At 34.1% G+C, this 21,102-nt stretch overlaps 1 protein-coding gene across 2 annotated transcripts; it reads left to right on the forward strand.

Annotated features, from left to right (window-relative positions):
* The first annotated feature begins 304 nt into the window (after positions 1-304).
* LOC114163842 (DEAD/DEAH box helicase) lies at positions 305-17,642 on the forward strand. 2 transcript variants are annotated; one of them, XR_003599429.2, is made up of 14 exons: positions 305-1,135; positions 1,600-1,825; positions 1,924-2,169; positions 4,089-4,223; positions 4,320-4,444; positions 5,586-5,725; positions 7,972-8,042; positions 9,869-10,030; positions 10,891-10,977; positions 11,195-11,368; positions 11,495-11,539; positions 12,075-12,431; positions 16,762-17,108; positions 17,184-17,642. XR_003599429.2 is itself a non-coding variant. In XM_028048205.2 (13 exons), the coding sequence occupies exons 1-13, from the start codon at positions 546-548 to the stop codon at positions 16,861-16,863; spliced, it is 2,460 nt and encodes an 819-aa protein (XP_027904006.1). In that variant the 5' UTR covers positions 305-545; the 3' UTR covers positions 16,864-17,642. The 2 variants fall into 2 exon arrangements, 1 of the variants encoding a protein (XP_027904006.1); XM_028048205.2 differs by having other exon boundaries at positions 16,762-17,642.
* The last annotated feature ends 3,460 nt before the right edge of the window (positions 17,643-21,102 follow it).

A 21,102-nucleotide genomic window follows, 5' to 3' on the forward strand; every position in this document is an offset into this window, starting at 1 on the left:
ACACATTTCAAAATATTCATTTTTAGAAATTTGATTCCGAAAAGCTTGTTGTGAAAATCATGTTTAAAAAAAGACATTGAAATATTTTTGACCTCAAAAATCACTTTCATAAAGAGTAAGATAATTATTTTAAAAATTGTAAAAGTAAAAGAAAAAAATAGGAGGTGATGAAGAAAAAGTATTTTAATCAAGTACACAAAAATGTTATATTGAATCCGTAACACTAGGAAGAAATCACAGTATGCAGGAAGCAAAAGCTAACAAGATATCTTAAGATTATCCTATCGTTCCTCTTTAATTTTTGGTATACAGAAAATATCTGAACACCAACTTCTGAACACAAATTTGTTGGCATCACTCCCTCCACACAGGCTTCGCTTTGAAACGATGGTCGTAACATGATACCACAACACTGACATTTTTCATATTACAAAAGATAATCCTTCTTTGTTTCCAACAACAAAACCCCTCCAAAACCTTCATCTTCCAATTATCCTTCCTTTTCACACTCTTCTTCTCCAATGGCATTCTGAACACACACCCACATGGCTTCTTCTTCTTCTCTCCTCCCAAGGCCACACCTTCCCACACCCCTCATCTCCAAACTCAGCTCTTTTCCGAGAACATGGAGTCTCTTCATCCTCACACACCCCAAACACGGGAACAAGCAAAAGCTGTCACCTTTCACCATCAATGCAGTGTACACCCCACATAGCCCCTACACCCCTTCCACACCCTCCAAAACTGAGCCCCGCAACGACCCCATCTCCGTCCTCAACGAGAGGATTCGCCGCGAGTACAGCAAGAAAGAGGTTTTCAGAACGGTGATGAACTCAGAGGAAGCGGGGAAGTACATGCGGATGGTGAAGGAGCAGCAGCAGAAGGGGTTGCAGAAGTTGAAGGGCGAAAGGGAGAGAAAAGATGGGGTCTTCAGCTACAGGGTCGACCCTTACACGCTCCGTTCTGGGGACTATGTTGTGCACAAGAAAGTGGGGATTGGGAGGTTTGTTGGGATACGGTTTGATTCTGCTAAGAATTCTTCACAGGCCTCTGAGTATGTTTTCATCGAGTATGCTGACGGCATGGCAAAACTACCAGTCAACCAGGCTTCCAAAATGCTCTACAGATATAGTCTGTGAGTTTTCTTATGCTGCATACTTCTTTGTCATTTGTTGAATCAAATGTGGAGGTGGTGATGCTGAACTTTAGATTGGATGAACTTTTCATTAAGCGCTTATCAGAGAAGAAAATAAGAAGGAAAAACCAGTTAAATTTATCTTATGTATAAGTTAAAATCAACTTTAGAAGAAACTAAATTGGATGGTCTGTGTAAAGGTTAGACTGCATAAGTTGATTCTAACTTATAGGAAAAGTTTACTTCATTTTATCTTCTTATTTTCTTCTTTCCTATGAGTTAAACTCATTGGAGAAATTAAATGCTAGAGTTTGGATATAAATTTGAAGTGCTTAAGTGATTTATTTAGCTTATTCATTTTATTTTCTTCATTTGCAAATGCTTTATCATAAGTTTATTCAAACATGGACTTAGATGCTTTGGTAAATATTGTTGTGTGAAATGTCGCGTGATTGCATTTGTAGGCCAAATGAAACCAAGAAGCCAAGGACATTGAGCAAGTTGAATGATACTGGTGCGTGGGAGAGAAGAAAGGTTAAGGGTAAGGTCGCAATACAGAAGATGGTTGTGGACCTGATGGAACTATATCTACACAGGCTTAAGCAAAGAAGGCCTGCATATCTGAAGACTCCTGCCTTGGCCGAATTTGAAGCTCAGTTCCCTTATGAACCCACACCAGATCAGAAACAGGTGACATTGTAATAGATGCTATGGAGGCTTAATTGATTGCGGTTTTTTGTTGCAATTTTATATGTTATTTTATCTCTTCTGAGTGAACATTCTTGTAGGCATTCATTGATGTTGAGAGGGATTTGACGGAGCAAGAAACGCCAATGGACAGATTAATTTGTGGAGATGTTGGTTTTGGTAAAACTGAGGTTGCAATACGTGCTATCTTCTGTGTTGTCTCAGCTAAAAAGCAAGCGATGGTTCTGGCACCAACAATAGTTCTAGCAAAACAACATTTTGATGTTATTTCAGAGCGCTTTTCTGTATACCCTGATATCAAGGTTGGGCTACTAAGCAGGTTCCAGGTATGTTTGGGAAATTTTTCCATTTTAGTTAAATTCATCTAGTCGATAGTCTTACACAGTAAAAGTAGATATTTTTCATTAATCAAATTAAACTTCTTTGATTGTGAAATAATAATATATTGTTGAGAAGTTCTCTCTATTGATAATCCACTTGAATCAGCATCAGACTATTTGAAGTATCCCATAGATTAGAACCATGGCCTGGACTACATAAATGGCAGTTTATGGGTAGAGTAACATTTCCTGGCACTAACGACACAAATTAAGTTAGTTAATTAGCAATCATAGGTCATTTACACCTCTAATTGTTGTTGATGTTTTGGTGTACATTTCTATCCTCTCATTTTTCTAATTATGAACTAATGACTGTATTAGATAGTTGTTGCAGTTATCCACGTATTATTAATACATATATGAAATATGTCACGTATTTTGCTTTGGTGTATCTATATTGTCCATCACCTATTTTGGTTTTATGGGCTAATTTCGAGGAGGAAGGAGGGGAAGGGGGGAGGTGAATTGAACTATCACAAATTTTTTCAAATAATTAGAATGAGAAATCTTATTAAATCTTTGAATTTCAGAATTTGGTTAATTAATGCACACACTTAAGAATGTACTATATCAAGAAACTGAGATAGATCAAGACAACGAATTTTGATACTTGTTCACTCTATACCAGGAGCTACAACTAGTGCTCAGCCATACTCGCTAAGCTCACTATAATTGTAGAGTTTTTACAAACACAACCAAAACAGTGAAAGTAAATAACTCAAGAAACCTAATCTTGAACCCTACAGAACCTGATTACTGTCCTAGTAACACTCTGTTACTACTATACTTACCTGAAAACCCTATCCAGAAACTATCTAAAGACTAAAATTTAATTGAGGAATAAGAAGAATGTCACCTGGAACAAGATCAACCAGCAGAAAAACAAAACCCAGGTGAACTGCTATGTTTTCTTCAAATCAAGGTATTGATACAAAAATTGCATAAAGCAAGCTTCAAGAATAGTTTTTAGATCAATTTGGACTCTCTCAGTAAGTAAAAATGATTTCAGAAGGAATGGTTTTGATTTCATGTTCAATGGTTTTGAAATGATAGTTATATAGAATTCAATCGGTCAATTTTAATGGATTAAAACAAAAAGTAATCAATTAACTCCTCGTTTTAACATATTAAAACAAAAGGGTCCAAAACTTTAATGTAGCTTAAGTGATTTTAATCTATTAAAATCTCGTTTTAACATATTAAAACAGAAAGGATAGAACTGAACATGGTTTTAAGTAATTCTAAATTCTAATCGATTAAAATGCTTCCTATAGTCATTCCAAACCAGCCAAGAATATGTTAACAGATTAAAGCATATTTTAATCAATTAAAAAACTACATGAAAAGCTCTAATGAGTCAAAAAAGCTTTTTAATTGCAATGTAGGGTCAAATCTTGAAAGGACAACATACATTAATGTTCTAATCAACACAAAACAACCTAAAATACTTGTAGGTTTTCATGAATATTCAAAATCTTCATGGGAATGATTGGATCCATCAAATATATGCCATAGCTCCAACAACCTACAAATTTTTATGCAATGCTGGTTTCTTTCTCCTCATTTGGCAAATGCATTTTATCAAGCTGTTTATGATTGCTACTCTATGCTTAATCTGTTCATCTATCTGAATTCATATTAAATTCAATATTTTACTGAGAAACTGGATGCGTTGCTCCCCCTTTTTCATGCTACAAACTTTTCTTATAAAGTGGAACCACATGGATGTTGTAGGAACATGAAATTGGGAAAATTTTTAAGGTCAATCAAATATGGGCTACATCATGAGCTTCTAGATGAATATTTATGAATAACTTACAAGTTCTATATCAGTTATAGATTATTTCACTTGTCTCAACTTGCAGACCAAAGCTGAGAAAGAAGAGAATTTGGACATGATTAAGAATGGTAGCCTGGATATTATAGTTGGGACTCATTCACTCCTAGGAGATCGTGTTACATATAACAATCTTGGTCTACTTGTGGTTGATGAGGAGCAGGTTTACCAATTATCTGCAATTCATATTTTCCTTTTTCTTTTAATTACAGTGCATTCCCCCCTCCTTCCTTACTGAGCAACAATTTATTGCTTGCAGAGGTTTGGTGTTAAACAAAAGGAGAAGATTGCTTCTTTTAAAACTTCTGTGGATGTACTTACTTTATCTGCAACCCCCATACCACGAACTCTTTACTTAGCATTAACAGGGTTTCGTGATGCCAGGTAAGGTAACTAGTCTTTCTTCAAATTATGAAGGAAGATTCACTGTCTTTGATTAACTAGGTATTGAAGAGAGAGTCTGTGATGAATCTGTCTTGCACATTGTTGGAAAAAAAATTCTAAAATATCAGGTTGATGAAAAATAAAGAATGTAATTTTTGTTTTGCTCACTTAATCATGTAGTGGGGTGCATGTTTTATAGATGTCTTTGTGTGTGAGCGAGTGCGAGAGATACAGTGAGGGAACTATATTGAATTGTGATATAATTGATCTTCCATATTACGGTACATTAGCATATTTTAAGTTGCTTTACTAGTAGTTGGTTTAAGTTGGGTATTGGTTCATTAGATATTAAACCATTCATTAGCCTAACCTGATTGGTTAGGCTTTTGGAAGAGTTAGTTCTTGACACGGTATTAAAGCCTCTATGACCACCACTCGATTAGGAGTTTGATTCAGATTTCCCACATTGTTCTGAATGAGAAGTTAAATTTAGCCCAAGGTAGAGCAACTTGTGAATTAGCCACTCTTGATATTAAGTATAAAACCATTTGCAAGCCTTCACCTGATTGCTAATGCTTGATAGCTTAATCTTTGAGAGTTATTTTTTGACAACTCTTTTAAACTGCCTGTGTTGGTCACACCGAAGATGTCTTTTATCCTAAAATCTAGAAAAAAAGGAGGAGGCTAAGTAAAAATATATGTTCAGAAAAGGGATAATGAAGCACTCTAATATCTTTTATACTTGATGGCTAAGTTATTCCTCTGCCTGCACTGCTTTCTCCCCCAAATTTGTGTATAACAGGATATCTGTACTGTTGAATAAGAAAATCTAGAGCAAAAGGCATAAGTATGCAACTATCTTAGTTATCAGAGAGTTGGTTCATCAATTCCCTAGAAAAATGAAAAATTACCTTAAACACAAATCTGTGTAACAATAAAATTGGTCTTAGAAATGCCCTTAACCTTTTTTTGCTCCTTAATCTTGTGGTTCTAGTTTTGCTGAGTATTACACTTTGGGTGCTTAGATGGAAGCATCATCTATTGTATGTTAGCTCTTCCTATTGAAATCAGGACTAATCAAACATCATTACCTGAGCTTAAGTATAAGGCTAGATATGATTTCTATTAATTTCTGTTTCAGTTTAATATCAACACCACCTCCAGAAAGAGTTCCGATCAAGACTCATCTTTCTTCATTCAGCAAGGAAAAAGTAATCTCAGCCATCAAGTATGAGCTGGATCGTGGTGGTCAAGTTTTTTATGTTCTGCCACGTATTAAAGGTGAGATACTAATTTCTATACATGTATCTGTGTGTAAGCTTATGTATTGTTCAAGTCTGAAAATAAGACCTTTTTGTTTGACTGTAAAAAGTGTTCTTCATATTACTCAGGTGGCTGATTATTAGTGTTCTATGGATAGGGTTTTCATTTGAGAGGAAAAAAGAAGAATGTTTTGAATGGATAAAAATGATAAAAAGGACACAATATTCTTTAGAAGATCTCTTATTGGGATAACCATCTGAATCTGCATCACAATACCCTATAATTTGAATATATCCTTAGTCCTCATACCTCAATATTGGTCCAGGAGCCTTTTTGATATATCTGAGAGTGCAGATTACAACATTTTAGTAGCCAATTTGAGGGTTTTGCATGAATTGACTACCAACTCAGACTAGATAAGAAATATCAGGTCTTGTAATACTGATATAAATAAGTTTTTCCATCAGCTTCTTATAACTTTTTGCATCTGAAAAATTTCACCTTCGTCCACAACTTTTGATTTGGATCATAGGATTATCAATAGGCTTGCATTTACCAACCCTGTCTCCTCTAGAATGTCAAGAGGATATTTTCTTTGTGAAATAGCAACACCTTCCTCTCATTGAGCCACTTCATAATGGTCTAACTCTTGCCACAATTTTGTAACTCATGGTCATACTCTCTAATTGAGTAATTCCCTTGTTTGAATTAGAGATTCTCATCTTAACCTCAAATTTGGGCAGCATCACCAATCTTGGAATAGTTTGCTTTACAGTTATCTCAATGCCCCCTTAGCTGTCTTCATAAACATGTAAGCATCACTCACTTTGGTGTCATGACATTCCATAACCATGACATACCACTGCATCTGCCTTGTCCCAACGTTAGAAATTTGGGATCTGAAAATTTCATACTGTTGAGAAGATGACTTTATTTGGCCTTCCCTTTTGAAATGGTTTGGACAAAATGAGACCATTTTATTTATTTTTTCCCATTGAATCTCATTATCCAAATTTTCTGATTGGTTAAGGGTTTTTTGTCTATCGGACATTTTGGAAGTTTGAAGTTGGAAATGCAGGCCTAGAAGGATAACAACATAAGAAAGAGGCATTGCAGCAATGCAGGCTGCAAAGATGATTACACAGGTTCCCAAGGATTTTGTAGCTCTAGTACCATGTCAGATAAATTGCATCTGATAATTTTTATAGAAGAGCAATTGCTCTTAAATAGAATACAAAGAATCTAATTAAGTAAACTCCTAATTTATGATAGACACAATCTATCCCTATAATTCAGCATCAGTGCAAGGTACAAAGAAAACAAAATATTTAACCACTCTATTACTTATGAAATATAATTAAATCTGTGCAAGGAAATATCCTATACTCCTAATGATAGAATTTAATTAATTCTTTGGAGGTGAATATTATCTTCAGCGAATTCCTAGATATTCTGACATTATCTTAAACATATTTCTAGGGATTCTGACAAAGAGTGTCCTTTGATACAATAAATTGCTGATGATCAGAATGCTTGTCTACCACTAGAAAATTTATTAGAAAATTGCTCAAGTGTTGCTTTGTAATATCAAGCTACCTCATTTCACTTGATTAGTTTGTTTACTTTTTTTTTTCATTAATTTTCAAAAGGTGTTAAAAACAAGTCTTATTTTTCAGCATTTGTGAGAATTCTTGGAAACAAAAAATAAAGTGAAGACAAGGTCGCAAGCTCATAGTACTAATGAAGATAAATCAACAGAGGATAAACCAAATGCACCCTAGTAGAGTTTGTGATTGTATATTAGCTTAAGTGTTTAAGATTCTGTTGTAAGCTATAGATTAGCCTCTGCCAGCCGTAGTTGATTATACCACCTTCTGTTGTTAACCAAACACACCCTTAAGTATTCCTGAAATCATTTGAGACATTAAAATTTAGAAGAAATAACTGTAGAATGAGCTACGCTGGTAATTTTATCAGAGGAATGTGAGTCCAGAAAACTTGTGATTTCAGTTCCTGAGAAGCCTGTTGATATATCAGTTATACATGGATGATAGAAAGAAGTTGATCTAAGGTCTCTCATTAGTGTGAATACATTTTTGTGCACATTTGGTGTTGCTCTTCTCAGAAAAAGAATTATACTATTACATGGCCATCACAGTCCTGTAAGAGGGTCATCATGATGTTGCTGTTAATGTATATTTTCTAATATGTATGATGTCTATTACAGTACTGAATCTGGTTTCTTAATAATTGTTGTGTTACAGGACTGGATGAAGTAATGGCATTTCTTGCAGAGCCATTCCCGAATGTGGAAATAGCCATTGCCCATGGGAAGGTAGTTACACACTTACCTTTTTAAGGGTCTATTGCAAGAAGAATGTTAGTTTGCTAAAGTGTGAGGAATGTTAGTTTTGGCTGAATACATTTGCTCTATAACTCTGTGTAGGTGGATAAGTAACTAAAAAAATTACATTTATTTTTGTATTTTGATACTCTCTCCATTCCAAAATAATAGTCTTTTTATCTTTTTATTTTTGTCCGAAAAACAATATTGCTTTTAGCTTTGTAAAGCTATTTTTCCAGCAGCCTCTACATATGGTTACGAGTAATAAATATTCCACTAGCATTGAAAAGAGATACTAGATAAGTTTAAAAGTTAGAGGTACTTTTGCCTAAATTTATTTTAATTTAAAGGACTTTTATGAAGAGATCTATTGAGATGTTTTAGAAAGTTTTAGATTTTATTGTCAAGATATTTTAGGAAGTTTAAGATTTTATTCTTAATGGTTTTAATTATGTATATTGGTTGTATTTGGGATTTATTACTGTTAGATATTGTTTAGATATTGTTTGATATTATTAAGATATTGTTAGATATTGTTAATCACAATTGCAAACAATATCTTCTATTTACTCTATTTATTTTCAGTTACTCTTTTTAATTGTACCTCTCTCTATTATAAATAGATTACCTATGTGTGATTTATACACAAGGGAAATTAATCTCAATCCCTATTTTCTTTATTCTCAACATGATATCTAGAGCATGGGTCTATTGTTCCACTTGTTTTCGAGCCGTTATGGGACCACTCATCAATGTTCAGTCCCATGCTCTAGATGTTCATGCCTCGGTGTGAGAGTGTGTGTCGGAAGTTCTACATCAATTAGAGATAAGTCCAATTTATCGTATATAAAGGGGATCAAACCTTACCCTACAAGTCCGTTTTGATTGGCGACCACTCGGTTTTGATTGTCTCGGCCAGGAGACCTTCATTCTGTCAACAACGTTTTCATCAAAGCTCCCATGCGCTCCCAAGTGCCTCTTGAAGTTGCCGATTTGCTCCCTTTATCGCTGCACTTGGTGGCGTGTCCTGTCTCCTCTCAGACAACGATTCAAACTACTGAGTTCGCCTCTTTCTCCTCTTTCAGGATGTGTGCTTGGTGCCTTTACTAGAGGCTCTTCAATTTTTAAGGTTTTTCTCTCTCCTGCTCGTCCATGGCTTCTTCCACTAGTGTCTCTTTTGACCTCTCTTCTACTAGTGGTGCCTCTGACCCGTTCATATATACTATGTCAATGTGGACTGGTTATACTTTTCCTCCAGTGGCAAAGATGTGGCAAAGATGGATTTTGTTTGTTTATTTATAGCCATAATGACTTTTCAATAATGGCCATTTTATCAACTAGATGTCAAAAATGCATTCCTCAACGGTGATTTGCAAGAAGAGATTTATATGGAGCAACCTCACAGATTTGTTGCTCATGGGGAGTTTTCTGGGTTGGTATTTTCACTAAGTCTTTACGGGAATCCGAGAATTGATTATATTTCTTGAAGTCCAATTTTAGTTGCTTTCCAAAAGTAGATATGCTTCACTCGTTCAATTTCACTTCTTCCTTTTATTCAATGCAAGGTGATAGTGCTACTTCAAATACAATGGAGAACACTGCCTCTACCATGATAAATGTGTCTTGGATCTTTTGATGGCATTCGTGCATCATAAAAATACTTAGTATACAAATTCATTCTTCATATGATGAATTGGATTGATCAACTCAAGTTAAATTCTGTTATATCAAAAGTGTATGTATGCATCATATATGTTAACATTTGACATTGAGAATTTGATCTTAATTGTATGCGTTTGACTGTTTATCTGGAGTAGCTGTTCTCAAAGCAATTAGAGGATACAATGGAGAAATTTGCTCTAGGCGAAATAAAAATCCTTATCTGCACAAATATAGTAGAAAGTGGGCTTGATATTCAAAATGCAAATACCATTATCATTCAGGATGTTCAGCAATTTGGCCTTGCACAGTTATACCAGGTTTTGTTCTTCCTAATTTCATTCTATTATTTTTGGTTTATAAGTTCTCATATTTTTTGTTGCTGACTCCAAGCATTGTTTAGAACTGGTTATTCTTATTAAATTTGTTGTGTAATTCGTATTACACTATCACTAGGTATAATGCATTTTTTTTTTCAAATTTCAGATATTGTGCTGGAGTAATTCTTTCCTCTCTTACAATCAACTTAATATTTTTTCAAATAAGCATGTTTTTGATAACCATGAAAGAATTTGAATGTGAAGTGTCAGAATTACATGGATTTTGTTAAAGGAGACTACGGATAATAGTCTCTTATTCTTGTTGATGTGGTGCAAAAGGCCAAAGGACTAATCCTTATTTATATTAGTATCCTCTTAATTCTAATCAAATTAGGAATTGTATGATGAAATTCAATGAAAATGGAATTTGCAAACCACTATAAGAGGCCATCCACTCTAAATATGGGATGTAATTCTGACATAAATATGGGATGTATATCGGAGAAAGTACGGAATTCCACATAGTCGCCCTTGAATTTCATTTGCTAACATTGTCTAAATAATTTATTTTTTAGAAGTTCTTTATTATATTTTGGGCTCAATAGCCCTTAGATGACTACTGTGAAAAAATATAGTTTGTTGATGTCTTGGAAATGGTGCACAAATCCCGGATCGAGTAGTATGGGATGTTTGGTATGTTTGGTGGAGTATTAAAGTGTTTGGTTCCCTCACTATAATAGTTGTGGGTTCCCCAAATGTTTTGGTACTCGTCTGAACTTTATGTAGTTGTTATCCGGATGTAGAAGAAAGTAGAACCTGTATGCATTTTGTTAACTTTTTCATTTGTTCAATATTTATAGTTGCGTGGAAGGGTTGGGCGAGCAGATAAGGAAGCACATGCATACTTATTTTATCCTGACAAAGGCCTGCTTTCTGATCAAGCACTGGTATGTTTTTCATCAATCCGTACCTTTTATTTGTAGAACTTATTGCACAAAAGAATTTCGAGTTCATCATATACATCTAACAAATGTAATATAACTCGGTATGTTACATACTTTAGTAATATTCCTATCTGTAAATTGATTCTTTCATTTCAAATATAGAAAGTTAGATGCTAAAGAATTGCTTAAAACCAGCGTTCTCCTTGGTGTTCTCCCATAGGAGAGGCTTGCTGCTATTGAAGAATGTCGTGAACTTGGTCAAGGCTTCCAACTGGCCGAGAAAGACATGGGTATTAGAGGTTTTGGTGCAATTTTTGGTGAACAACAATCAGGGGATGTTGGAAATGTTGGTGTTGATCTGTTTTTTGAGATGCTCTTTGAGAGCTTGTCCAAGGTAAAGTTTGATTTGTGATGTCTATTTGGTATGTAGCATCGGTCCTAGAATTTTAGTTAAAATAGAAGAATTCTTGATCATCTGCATGATAGTTTTGGGCTTATCCTATTCTTCTTTCACTTGTAGGTTGAAGATCACTGTGTTGTTTCAGTTCCTTATCACTCGGTACAGGTATCCTTGATGTACTACAAATAATTATTATAATGAAATGATATTTATTTTCTTTATTTTATATTATAATTAAATGGAAAAATTTAGAAGTCTTTTTTGCAGAAAAGGTAGTTGTTGGTCATCTATATTAATTTTTATAATAATATAACGATGCCAAACACATTAAAGTAATTACTCAATAAGTACTGGTCTAATTAGGGTTAGATGATTATAATGAACTACTTTTGTTGTTTGGAATCTTTCCTCTCTAAGTTGAACTTACAGACAAGATTTTAAATGATCCATATTCACAAGTAAAGTATATCGTTTATGTCATCAGTCTTTAACAGGATGAATTTTGCCCTTTTGTAGAACTCTTTCTTATTTGCTTTGGAAGTATTTTTTATTCTTTTAATTATTCAAACAAACTTTTGGATAAATTTGTAGTTCTGTTAAAACATGATTGATGGATAATAATCTGTATCTTGCATCTGTATAAATGCATGTAGTAGAAATGTTGGGTTGATGAATTTTCTACTTTATTATTATTATTTAGGTAGACATCAACATAAATCCTCATCTCCCTTCTGACTACATTAATTATCTGGAGAACCCTCTGAAAATTATAAGTGATGCTGAGAGAGTTGCTGAGAAAGACATCTGGAGTCTGATGCAATTTACAGAGAATTTGCGCCGCCAATATGGCAAAGAGCCTCGCTCCATGGAGATTTTACTGAAGAAGCTTTACTTGAGGAGAATGGCGGCTGATTTAGGGATAACCAGAATTTACACTTTAGGGAAGATGATCTTTATGAAAACAAACATGAGCAAAAAGGTATTCAAGCTGATGATACAGTCCATGGCATCAGATTTACATAGAAATTCGTTGGTTCTTGAGGGGGACCAAATTAAGGTATTCCATAGAATTTCTTTATTTCTGAATTCTTTAATTTGATGAATTTTGGCACCTCCTGTGATTTGCATTTGTATTTTTTTCATTTTTTTCCTCATTACACATTAAATATTGAATTGTATATAGTTAATTTGGTCATTTTATTGATAGATATTTTTATAGTTAAAATTCCATTTTGTTAAGGGTTCAATTTGTGTAGAAGCACTAATCATAATTTTCTTTTGGTTTGAAATTAATGCATTTGGACAGAAAATTCGTTTATGCTTCACTTTGAGAGCTTTTTGAGAGCTTCTTTCTACTAGACAAAGCTCTATATTTTGAATAAAGAGTGCTTTTAGCTTGTATCCAAACTGGCTCTTTGCCTATGTAGTTTTAGCATTAAAACTACCCATGTGGTTTCTTCCAAAGATGATGTAATAGAATGGCACTATCACCTAGGACACCCTAATTTTGCATAAAAATTCCAATTTGTTCAATCGTGAGGTATGTGTGAGTTAGCCCCTAAATCTCATTATCCTATCCAGATGTATAGAACACCATGCCCATTTTCATTAATTCACAGTGATGTATTGGGGGACTTGTTGAGTTAACAATTTGATTGAGTACATATAACCATTGGAAGCTTAAACAACATAGAAGAATAAAATTGTAAGAAAACTAGATCACAATTAGAATCTCATCCTTGTCTTAAGTCATGAATTGAATGAATCCTTGAGAGGCTTGAATCAAGGATTCCATCAACATAAGAAGATGCATGAGATAAAGGAACTGAGAACAACATAAGGAAAGAATTAAGAACATGATGACTGAATATGATTTAGAAGTAGGCGTGAATACAAAAACAAGGAATAAGAACAAAATCGAATATGACATTAAAGAAACAAAATAGAAAAGATGAAGAAAACTTATGAGATGGAAGAATATGCTACTTAAAGTTGAGAATTCATCTCCAAGATAAATGCTTCGGATAATTGTCACCCTAAGAAATCAAGATAATACCCAAAGAAAGAGAATCACTCTAACAAAAGAGACAATGCTCTAGAATAGCTCTCAATCTTTCGTATATTATAAAAGTGAATTACGAAGAGTAGTGATGGCTATATGTAGCCACTTGCAGAAATTTCAAATGGCCGAAGGATAGGTATTAGGCATGAAAATAATGAGGAAGAGTGGAATAGGTATTATAGAAGTAATGATAGGATATGGAAGGTTTATTGTAGAAGGAGAAATAAAAGGAACCGGTGGAAAAAGGTTATTATAGAAGACAAGAATAAAGGAAATGGTGAATAAAGGAAGGAGTGGAAAATAAGTGAATGTGGTGCTGTCAGTTGGGAGTTGATCTATATAATTAGACCAGTCAGTTCCTTGGAGGGAAGGAATAATAATTTTGTAGATTGAGCTTTAGCTCTTTGTGAACGGGGAACGCTTGGTGGAGAGAGTGCTCTCCTATTTTGTGTTCTTTTCAGTTTATTCAATATATAAAATTACTCTTTTTCCTCTTTACAATTCTAGGTTCCTATCTGTTAGAAGTGGACTTTAAGTCTAACTCAACCCCACAAGACCGGCTTATAAGATGAGGATTGCACTCACTTATATATTATGAATTGGCCTTATCTCTAGTCGATGTGAGACTTCTAACACACCCCACTAACACTGAGATATGTTCATCTCGTGCGTGCGATAAGAAATTAGTGGGTGGTCTGTTAGCAGTCTGATATCGGATAGAACAAAATGTTCAAGAAAGCTCACTAGAATTAGTTTTTTTTTTTAAACAATGACTCTGATACTATGTTAGAATAGTTTTGTGGGATTGAGTTAGGCTTAAAACTCACTTCTAACACTATCAGAGAGAAATTAAAATATTAAAATTAAAATTCCCCGAACTTGATGATTGACTGAGATTAACTATGTGCTTCCATGTTCACAGTTTCTATGCTTGGTAACATTTGCCATGCTTCCCTTGTGTCTTATTCTCTTGTTGCTGAACTTTTCTTCTTAAATTGGGCTTGAGTTTAGTATTCAATTGAAACCCAATTTCAACCCAAACAATGATTACAAATTAAACCCAACAATTTTGAGCCCAAGAAATAGAAAATAAATATTTGTGTTACCCCACCTGTTAGGCACCTTGAAACAGAGACGAGAAAACAAGACAGAGAAGAAGCAAAGATAAACTCAAACTGAATTTCACTATTAGCTGAAAAAGCCAACGTTTACAAAGGAAATAGCTTCCTTTCACACCAGAAGGCCCGCTAACACCTTCCAAAGGGAAACTATTTGAAGAATTTTTCAGAAAGTCTCTCCCCCATAGCAACTAACCTCATAACCCCTTTTATTTATAAAATTCCTTCTATAATACACATTCCACTCATTATTTCCCTGTCTACCATTACCCACAACTGCCGGAACAACTTTGTCTCCAAGGTTGAATTCTAAAATTTGATCTTTAATGGTAGAAGCGTCTTCCCACATGATTGCTTTGGACTGTCCTCTTGCCATTGCACCAGCCCTTGTTTTGAGCATGAAGAACAGGATTATGAGCTAAGGCTACTAAACTTTTATTATCACAATAGATAGCAAGAGGACCATGTGATATGCTTAGTTCTTTAAGAAGAGTTTAAATCCGTAGAATTTCAGGATTTTTTGAGCAAGACTGTGGTGATACTTTGCTTCTACACTAGACTTGGCTACAGCAGCTTATTTCTTAGACCACTAGATGAGGTATGATCCACGAAAAAATGACAGCGCTGAAAGTGGACCTGCGATCATCGTGCCTATACTGCATCACAAAATGCTTGAAAGTGAAAAGGAGAGATAGAGGTCATAGGAGTGAGATGAAGGCCATGTAAAAGCGTTCGTCCCTTTAAGATTTCAAGGAATTCTTTTGACAAAAATTCAAAGAGATCCAAGAAGTTGAGCTATAAACTAAGACACTTTGTTCACAGCCTAGTTGATTTCTGGACAATTTATAGTAGCATACTGAAAAGCACCTACAATAGATCTATAGGAAGTTGCATCAGGAAGAAAATAAGAACCTTCTTTAAGTAATTTGCAATTAGAGACCATAGGGGAAGAAATAGACTTCGCATCGAACATATTGGATCGATGTAAAAGATCAAGGAGATATTTGCTTTGGATTATAGAAAAAGCGAATCAACCTGAACAGTTATAACTCTGATTCCCAAAAAGTAATCAAGGTGACCCAACTGCCTAAAGGCAAAGTTAAATTGATTGATAATCCTTTGAGCAAAAGTGAACGAGTTATCTGTTATAATTATATAATCAGGATAAACTAATAAATAAATAGTGTTAGTTTGACAGTGATAAACATAAAAAGAAGGATCACACTTGCTAGGCTTAGAACCATACGGGACAACAGTTCCTGGTAGTTTGGCAAGCTACGGATGAGAAGTCTGCGTCTAACCATAGATAGCCCTGTTCAGTTTACACGCTAAAGAAAGATCATGACACCCTTAAGGTATAGGTATAGCTGTCAACATTGGCAGGTGTATTTTTCTTTTTTATTCCCTAAGGATTTCCTGACTGTAAATTAAGGTGTCCTTTAGGGTAAATATGCGTTCCCAACCCTACCTAAGGTGTATTTTTAAGGTTGTTGGCTTTCCTGACTGGTGTCATTTGCTTGACTTAAAATACACATAGCCATCTCACCCGTTTTATATATTGCACATTTAACCGTGTCACCTATTAAAATATATATTGCACATTTACAGATTCAAAACCAGGAGGTTGTTGCATGTAAACAGTTTCATTCAGAGTACCATTTAAAAGGGCATTACTAACCTCTAATTGAATGAGAGGCTAGCGATTACTAATAGCCAAAGACAATATAGTACGAATAATAGCTGGTTTGATGATAGGGGAGAAGGTTCATGAAAGCCTTGTTCATTTTACACACTAAAGAAGGATCAGGTTGTTAAATGTAGACAGTTTTATCCAGAACACCATACAGAACAGTATTATTGACATCTAATTGAACAAGAGGTTAGCGATTACAAATAGCCAAAGATAATGTAATACAAATAGTAACTGGTTTTATGACAGGGGAGAAGGTTTCATGAAAATTGTAATCAGATTGTTAACGAAAATCTTTAGCTACAAGACGATACTTGTGTAGAGAACCTTCAACATTGTCTTACCATTTATATGTAGAGTCAGCATTTTCTCTTTTTTCTGGCCATTTGTATCAATTAATGTAGGTTTCTTTTTGCATTATGCATCCTTCCTAACTTTACAAACAACCTAGGCCCCATACACAAAATAATATGTAGTAAGTTTATGTTCCTTTTTCCTAATGATTTTCTTCATGCAGGCTGAACTTCTTTTAGAGCTACCAAAGGAACAACTTCTTAATTGGATCTTTCAATGCCTGACTGAACTTCATGCTTCACTTCCTTCTTTCATAAAGTACTAGTTCCAATAGATGGTCAATTCTGTCAACACCGAAGTTGGAAACTCAACTTACTACTTACTTCACAAATATGTAAAATTTGATGGATTTAGTGTTCTGAAGAGCCAGAAACCTACCACGGCAAATGCAAAACAAGACTGTTTTGCTTGATGACTGTACAGGGACATCTGAACAAGTTGGAACTATCAGCTGATACTACTGAACATGTGCTTCCTTTCAAGATGTATGATCACAGCCACATCAATGAGGTTAGTTACAACTCATAGGCACCTTAGAGTTGGAGCTATCTAAATTGTACTCCTAAATTTGCATGCCTCATGCAGGACAGGGGAGTATGATATGAGGAAGCAGCTAGTGACCTAGTCACCTTTAATACTTGCACTCATAAAACAGCATTCCTTTCAGAAGCCATCTATGGTGATGACCTAGACATCTTCTCCAGTAAACCTTCAATCAAAATACCCAGAATTTACCTTTTGTATACATCACTGAGTAGTAAAGCGTTCTACATTCTTCATTTTTCCCATTTACAATTTTTTATCCAAGTTACCTGATTTGGAGAAATTCATTGCCAAGACTCAGTCTCAAGCTAGTTAATACATTCTAAAGAAACTAGAAATCATTCTCGTGAGTGGAGCATTTTTGTTGCCGATTTGTAAGAAATACACTGTTTATAGTTGTTGCTAGAAACTTTTATTCTCTATAGAAAGAAATTTTTGTAACCGTCACATGTTTTTGTAATCAGTTCCATCATTTAATATTAATTTCGTAGTTGACATCTATATTTCTGTTTTTCAGTCTTATCTTTTTCATTTATTCATATATCAAAAAGACCCCCTTCAAATCAAAGGAGAGAACAAAACTTATGTTCCTTTAACTGTAAAGAAATATGAAAATCTTTTGCGAAGGCATTTCAACGTGTTAATGTGTAGCAATGCTTAATGCATGTTACTCACTGAGTTTATGTTAATGACATTTTCACATGCCATGTCATTAAAAAGTTCCAGATCAGTAAGTTTGATGTAACCAAAAGTACATATTTCTATTCTTTATTTCTATTCTTTATTTATTTATTTATTTATTTATTTATATATATATATATATATATATAAATATAAATATAAAGAATAGAAATATGTAAGGTAATGACAAAAAAGACCGACCCGTCAGCCTGTCCAAAAAATACGGGCGGGGACAGATAACGCAGCTTGTGAGCCCGTTGCAACCGGTCTGACGAGCTTGCCAACACGGGGCCAGCCCGAGAGCTACAGTGGGCCAACTTGCAGCCTGTTGTCTAATTTTAAAAAACTTGTGCAGTGTTAAGTGAAATGTTGTTGGTGGCTTGAAACTAATCATAAGTGCGGTGCCAAATTGCCAATTTCCCTTTCTCTCGCCAAAACTGCCAATCTTCTTTTCTCTCTATTTTAAGATTTTAGTTTAAAAATGATATTATAATTTCTTGTGATTATTACATGGTTCATTATTGTCGAATTTTCATAGTGTACTTCCTTGTATTATTGTATTTTTTTATAATAAATATTCAAAAATTAACGAAGTAAAAAAAAGGGATAAACTATGTTAATGTTTCAAATGACTATTAACTAATTTTGTAAGGAGTTTGTGATTGAGAGTAACCAAAATACCTAATCATTTTACATTACATATACCCTTTGCTTCTTTTATTGTTGTAGGTGTCGTAAACCTTTATGAATACAAGGTTTTGTTTTTGTTTCCTTTTGTGTTTCCTTTATAGATGCTAAAATTTAAAAAAGTCTTTGTAGATCTTGCAATCTAGAAGTATTCTTAACATACAGATATATTCTATATTCTGGATTGGGAGATGTCAAATGCATTTTCAAATCTATAAGTGTATTCACGATCCTTGGAAATGCATTTCAAATTCTATAATCTAGAATATATTTTTTATACATAAAAAACATTTTGAATTTCATTATGTTGTAATGTTATGATGTTTTTCATTATGTTTCAATAGTTACACAAGTTTCTCACACTATTATGAAGTACTCTTTTTAAGTTTCAATGAGTCAATTAAAAGCTTGGGAATGGTTAAGACATAAATTTTCTTATGTTACATTCTCTTATTTAGACCGGTACTAATGTCCATTGGAATGTATAAAAATACTATGGTAGTCATGATTATGATGAACAAAAAATAACTATGCATGTTATAGAATAGTCTTGTTTAGGTTAATGGAAAATGTTATTGGATGTGTGCACAAAGAGAATGACTAGTACTAGCAATATGTAGCATAATATTTATCATAAACTAAAGGGTTAAATATGTTTTTAGTCTCTTAACTTTTAGTGAATTTTAGAATTAGTCAATTTCAAAACTTTGACCTAATTTAGTTCTTCATATTTCGAAATATGTGGATTTAGTCATTTTAATCAAATTTTGTTAAGTTTATTTGATATTTCAAACGCATTTCATAATAGTATTTGACTTAACATTAAAGTAAAAATGTGTCAAACCGTATAAACAACTCAAATACAATTGGACAATATTAATTCCATAATCAAGATCTTGATGTCCAACGTAATAGTATGAAGAATATAAAGAAAAAAAATAGAGCTATAAAATCTTAATATGCATAAAATTCACAAAGAAAAATAAGAAAATCTTAAAAAAAAATTCACGGCTGTAAAAAGTAGTTATAGGATTGCATTAAGACATTATCATGAAGGAAGAGACTATTTTGACATTATAATTAAGACAATTTATAAATAACTTAATTTAACTTAGACTACATTTTCCCCATCATTTAACTTATTTTTTGAATTTTTTTAGATCGGTCTAATGAGTCAAATTCATTTTATCATATCTAAATCAATAATTTAAAAATTGGTTAAATAAATATTTGTAATGTTAAATTAATTTATATTTATAATCTCATTCAAATCTTGCCATATTTATTATTATTTGAAACAAACAACAATTGCAAACCTCATTTGCATTCCCAACAGGTTCTATCAGCTTGGACCCTATGACAATCCTCTCAGAATACTTAGAGGAGATATGAATACCTTAGCCCAAGTTTGGATGACATTCTTCCTAACAAATATAGTGCCCATTGGCCATGTGTCCGACTTGAATGTGCCTAGATGCCATCTCCTCTATTGTATAATGAGGGAGGATCTCAATGTTGATGTGGTCACCATTATTTCTTAAGAAATCCACAAATTTATGACATATGAACTCAAAAAATAGTGAGAAGTCAAAAGGTGCCTTGGGATTCCCAGCTTTAATCACAACTCTTTGCCAAGCTCAAGGGGTGGAGGTAGAACTAACTGAAAAGATACAACCCTTCATCACCAAGAAATTCATTGAGCATTTTTGTACCAACCTAGTGGAATTTGAGCAACCAAAAGAGCCATAGTTAGAACAACAAGTTGTAGAACAAACAACAACTGAAGAACAACAAACAGGTCCAGCACAACAACCTCAACTCAACATAAATGATGAATTACTTGAGCATATGAGGTATTTGAGGTTGCAAATGGAGCACTTTCGCCAACAAAATGCCTCCATTCATAGAGGACAACTCCACCTTCAGGTGTACCTCTATCACAATGTCTACGGACCTTACCCAAGCATGACTCCACTAGAATTCCTTGCATATCTACGATGGCCTGAGGACAATCCAATTTTCCTAAGGGGGAGTGCACCTTTCATGGATGTTCTTGTAGTAAAATGTTAGCCCTTTGAGCATAGTTTCCAACAAAAAAAGAATAAACACATTTAGAGTTTTTGTAGAGAAAGTTATGACTAAAACACTAAACAAAGGTCAGTGCTCCTGAGTTCCACGTTGCGTTGGGCACAAGATCTGGCGTTAGGCGATGCCTGCTAAATTTCATTGATGCTTGTTTCATTTATCATCACTTTTCTTCATGCAGCTCCTTCCACGATGAAGCCATATCCTTATGTATGCACTTGGTCATGGCTAGGTGGTTGGCATCATCCCCTCTCTCTTCAAAAGGATTTGCCGTAAAATATTCATGTTTCCTTATGGCAACATCCTTCTTCAAAAGGATTTGGAGATTTTTTTTTTGGCTTATTCCCTCAAGATCAAATACCATTCTACAGAAAATAAAAAAAAATAAGGTAATTGTTAGTAGAATAATTATGTAAACCATGTAGCTTCCAAAGATCATACACCTTTGATCTAATGAATGATCAAGCCATTGGAGTTTAGAAGCATCTTCGTTTAATCTCTTGTTTGC

Source organism: Vigna unguiculata, chromosome 1 (genome assembly GCF_037176805.1).
Source record: "Vigna unguiculata cultivar grain cowpea cultivar isolate G323 ecotype 2 chromosome 1, ASM3717680v1, whole genome shotgun sequence".
NCBI lineage: Eukaryota > Viridiplantae > Streptophyta > Magnoliopsida > Fabales > Fabaceae > Vigna > Vigna unguiculata.

Coding starts and splice junctions, on each gene's coding strand:
- LOC114163842 (XM_028048205.2), top strand. CDS start 546: ATGGCTTCTTCTTCTTCTCTCCTCCCAAGGCCACACCTTCCCACACCC. Junction 2,170..4,088: donor GGCTACTAAGCAGGTTCCAG/GTATGTTTGGGA, acceptor CTCAACTTGCAG/ACCAAAGCTGAGAAAGAAGA. Junction 4,445..5,585: donor ACAGGGTTTCGTGATGCCAG/GTAAGGTAACTA, acceptor TTTCTGTTTCAG/TTTAATATCAACACCACCTC.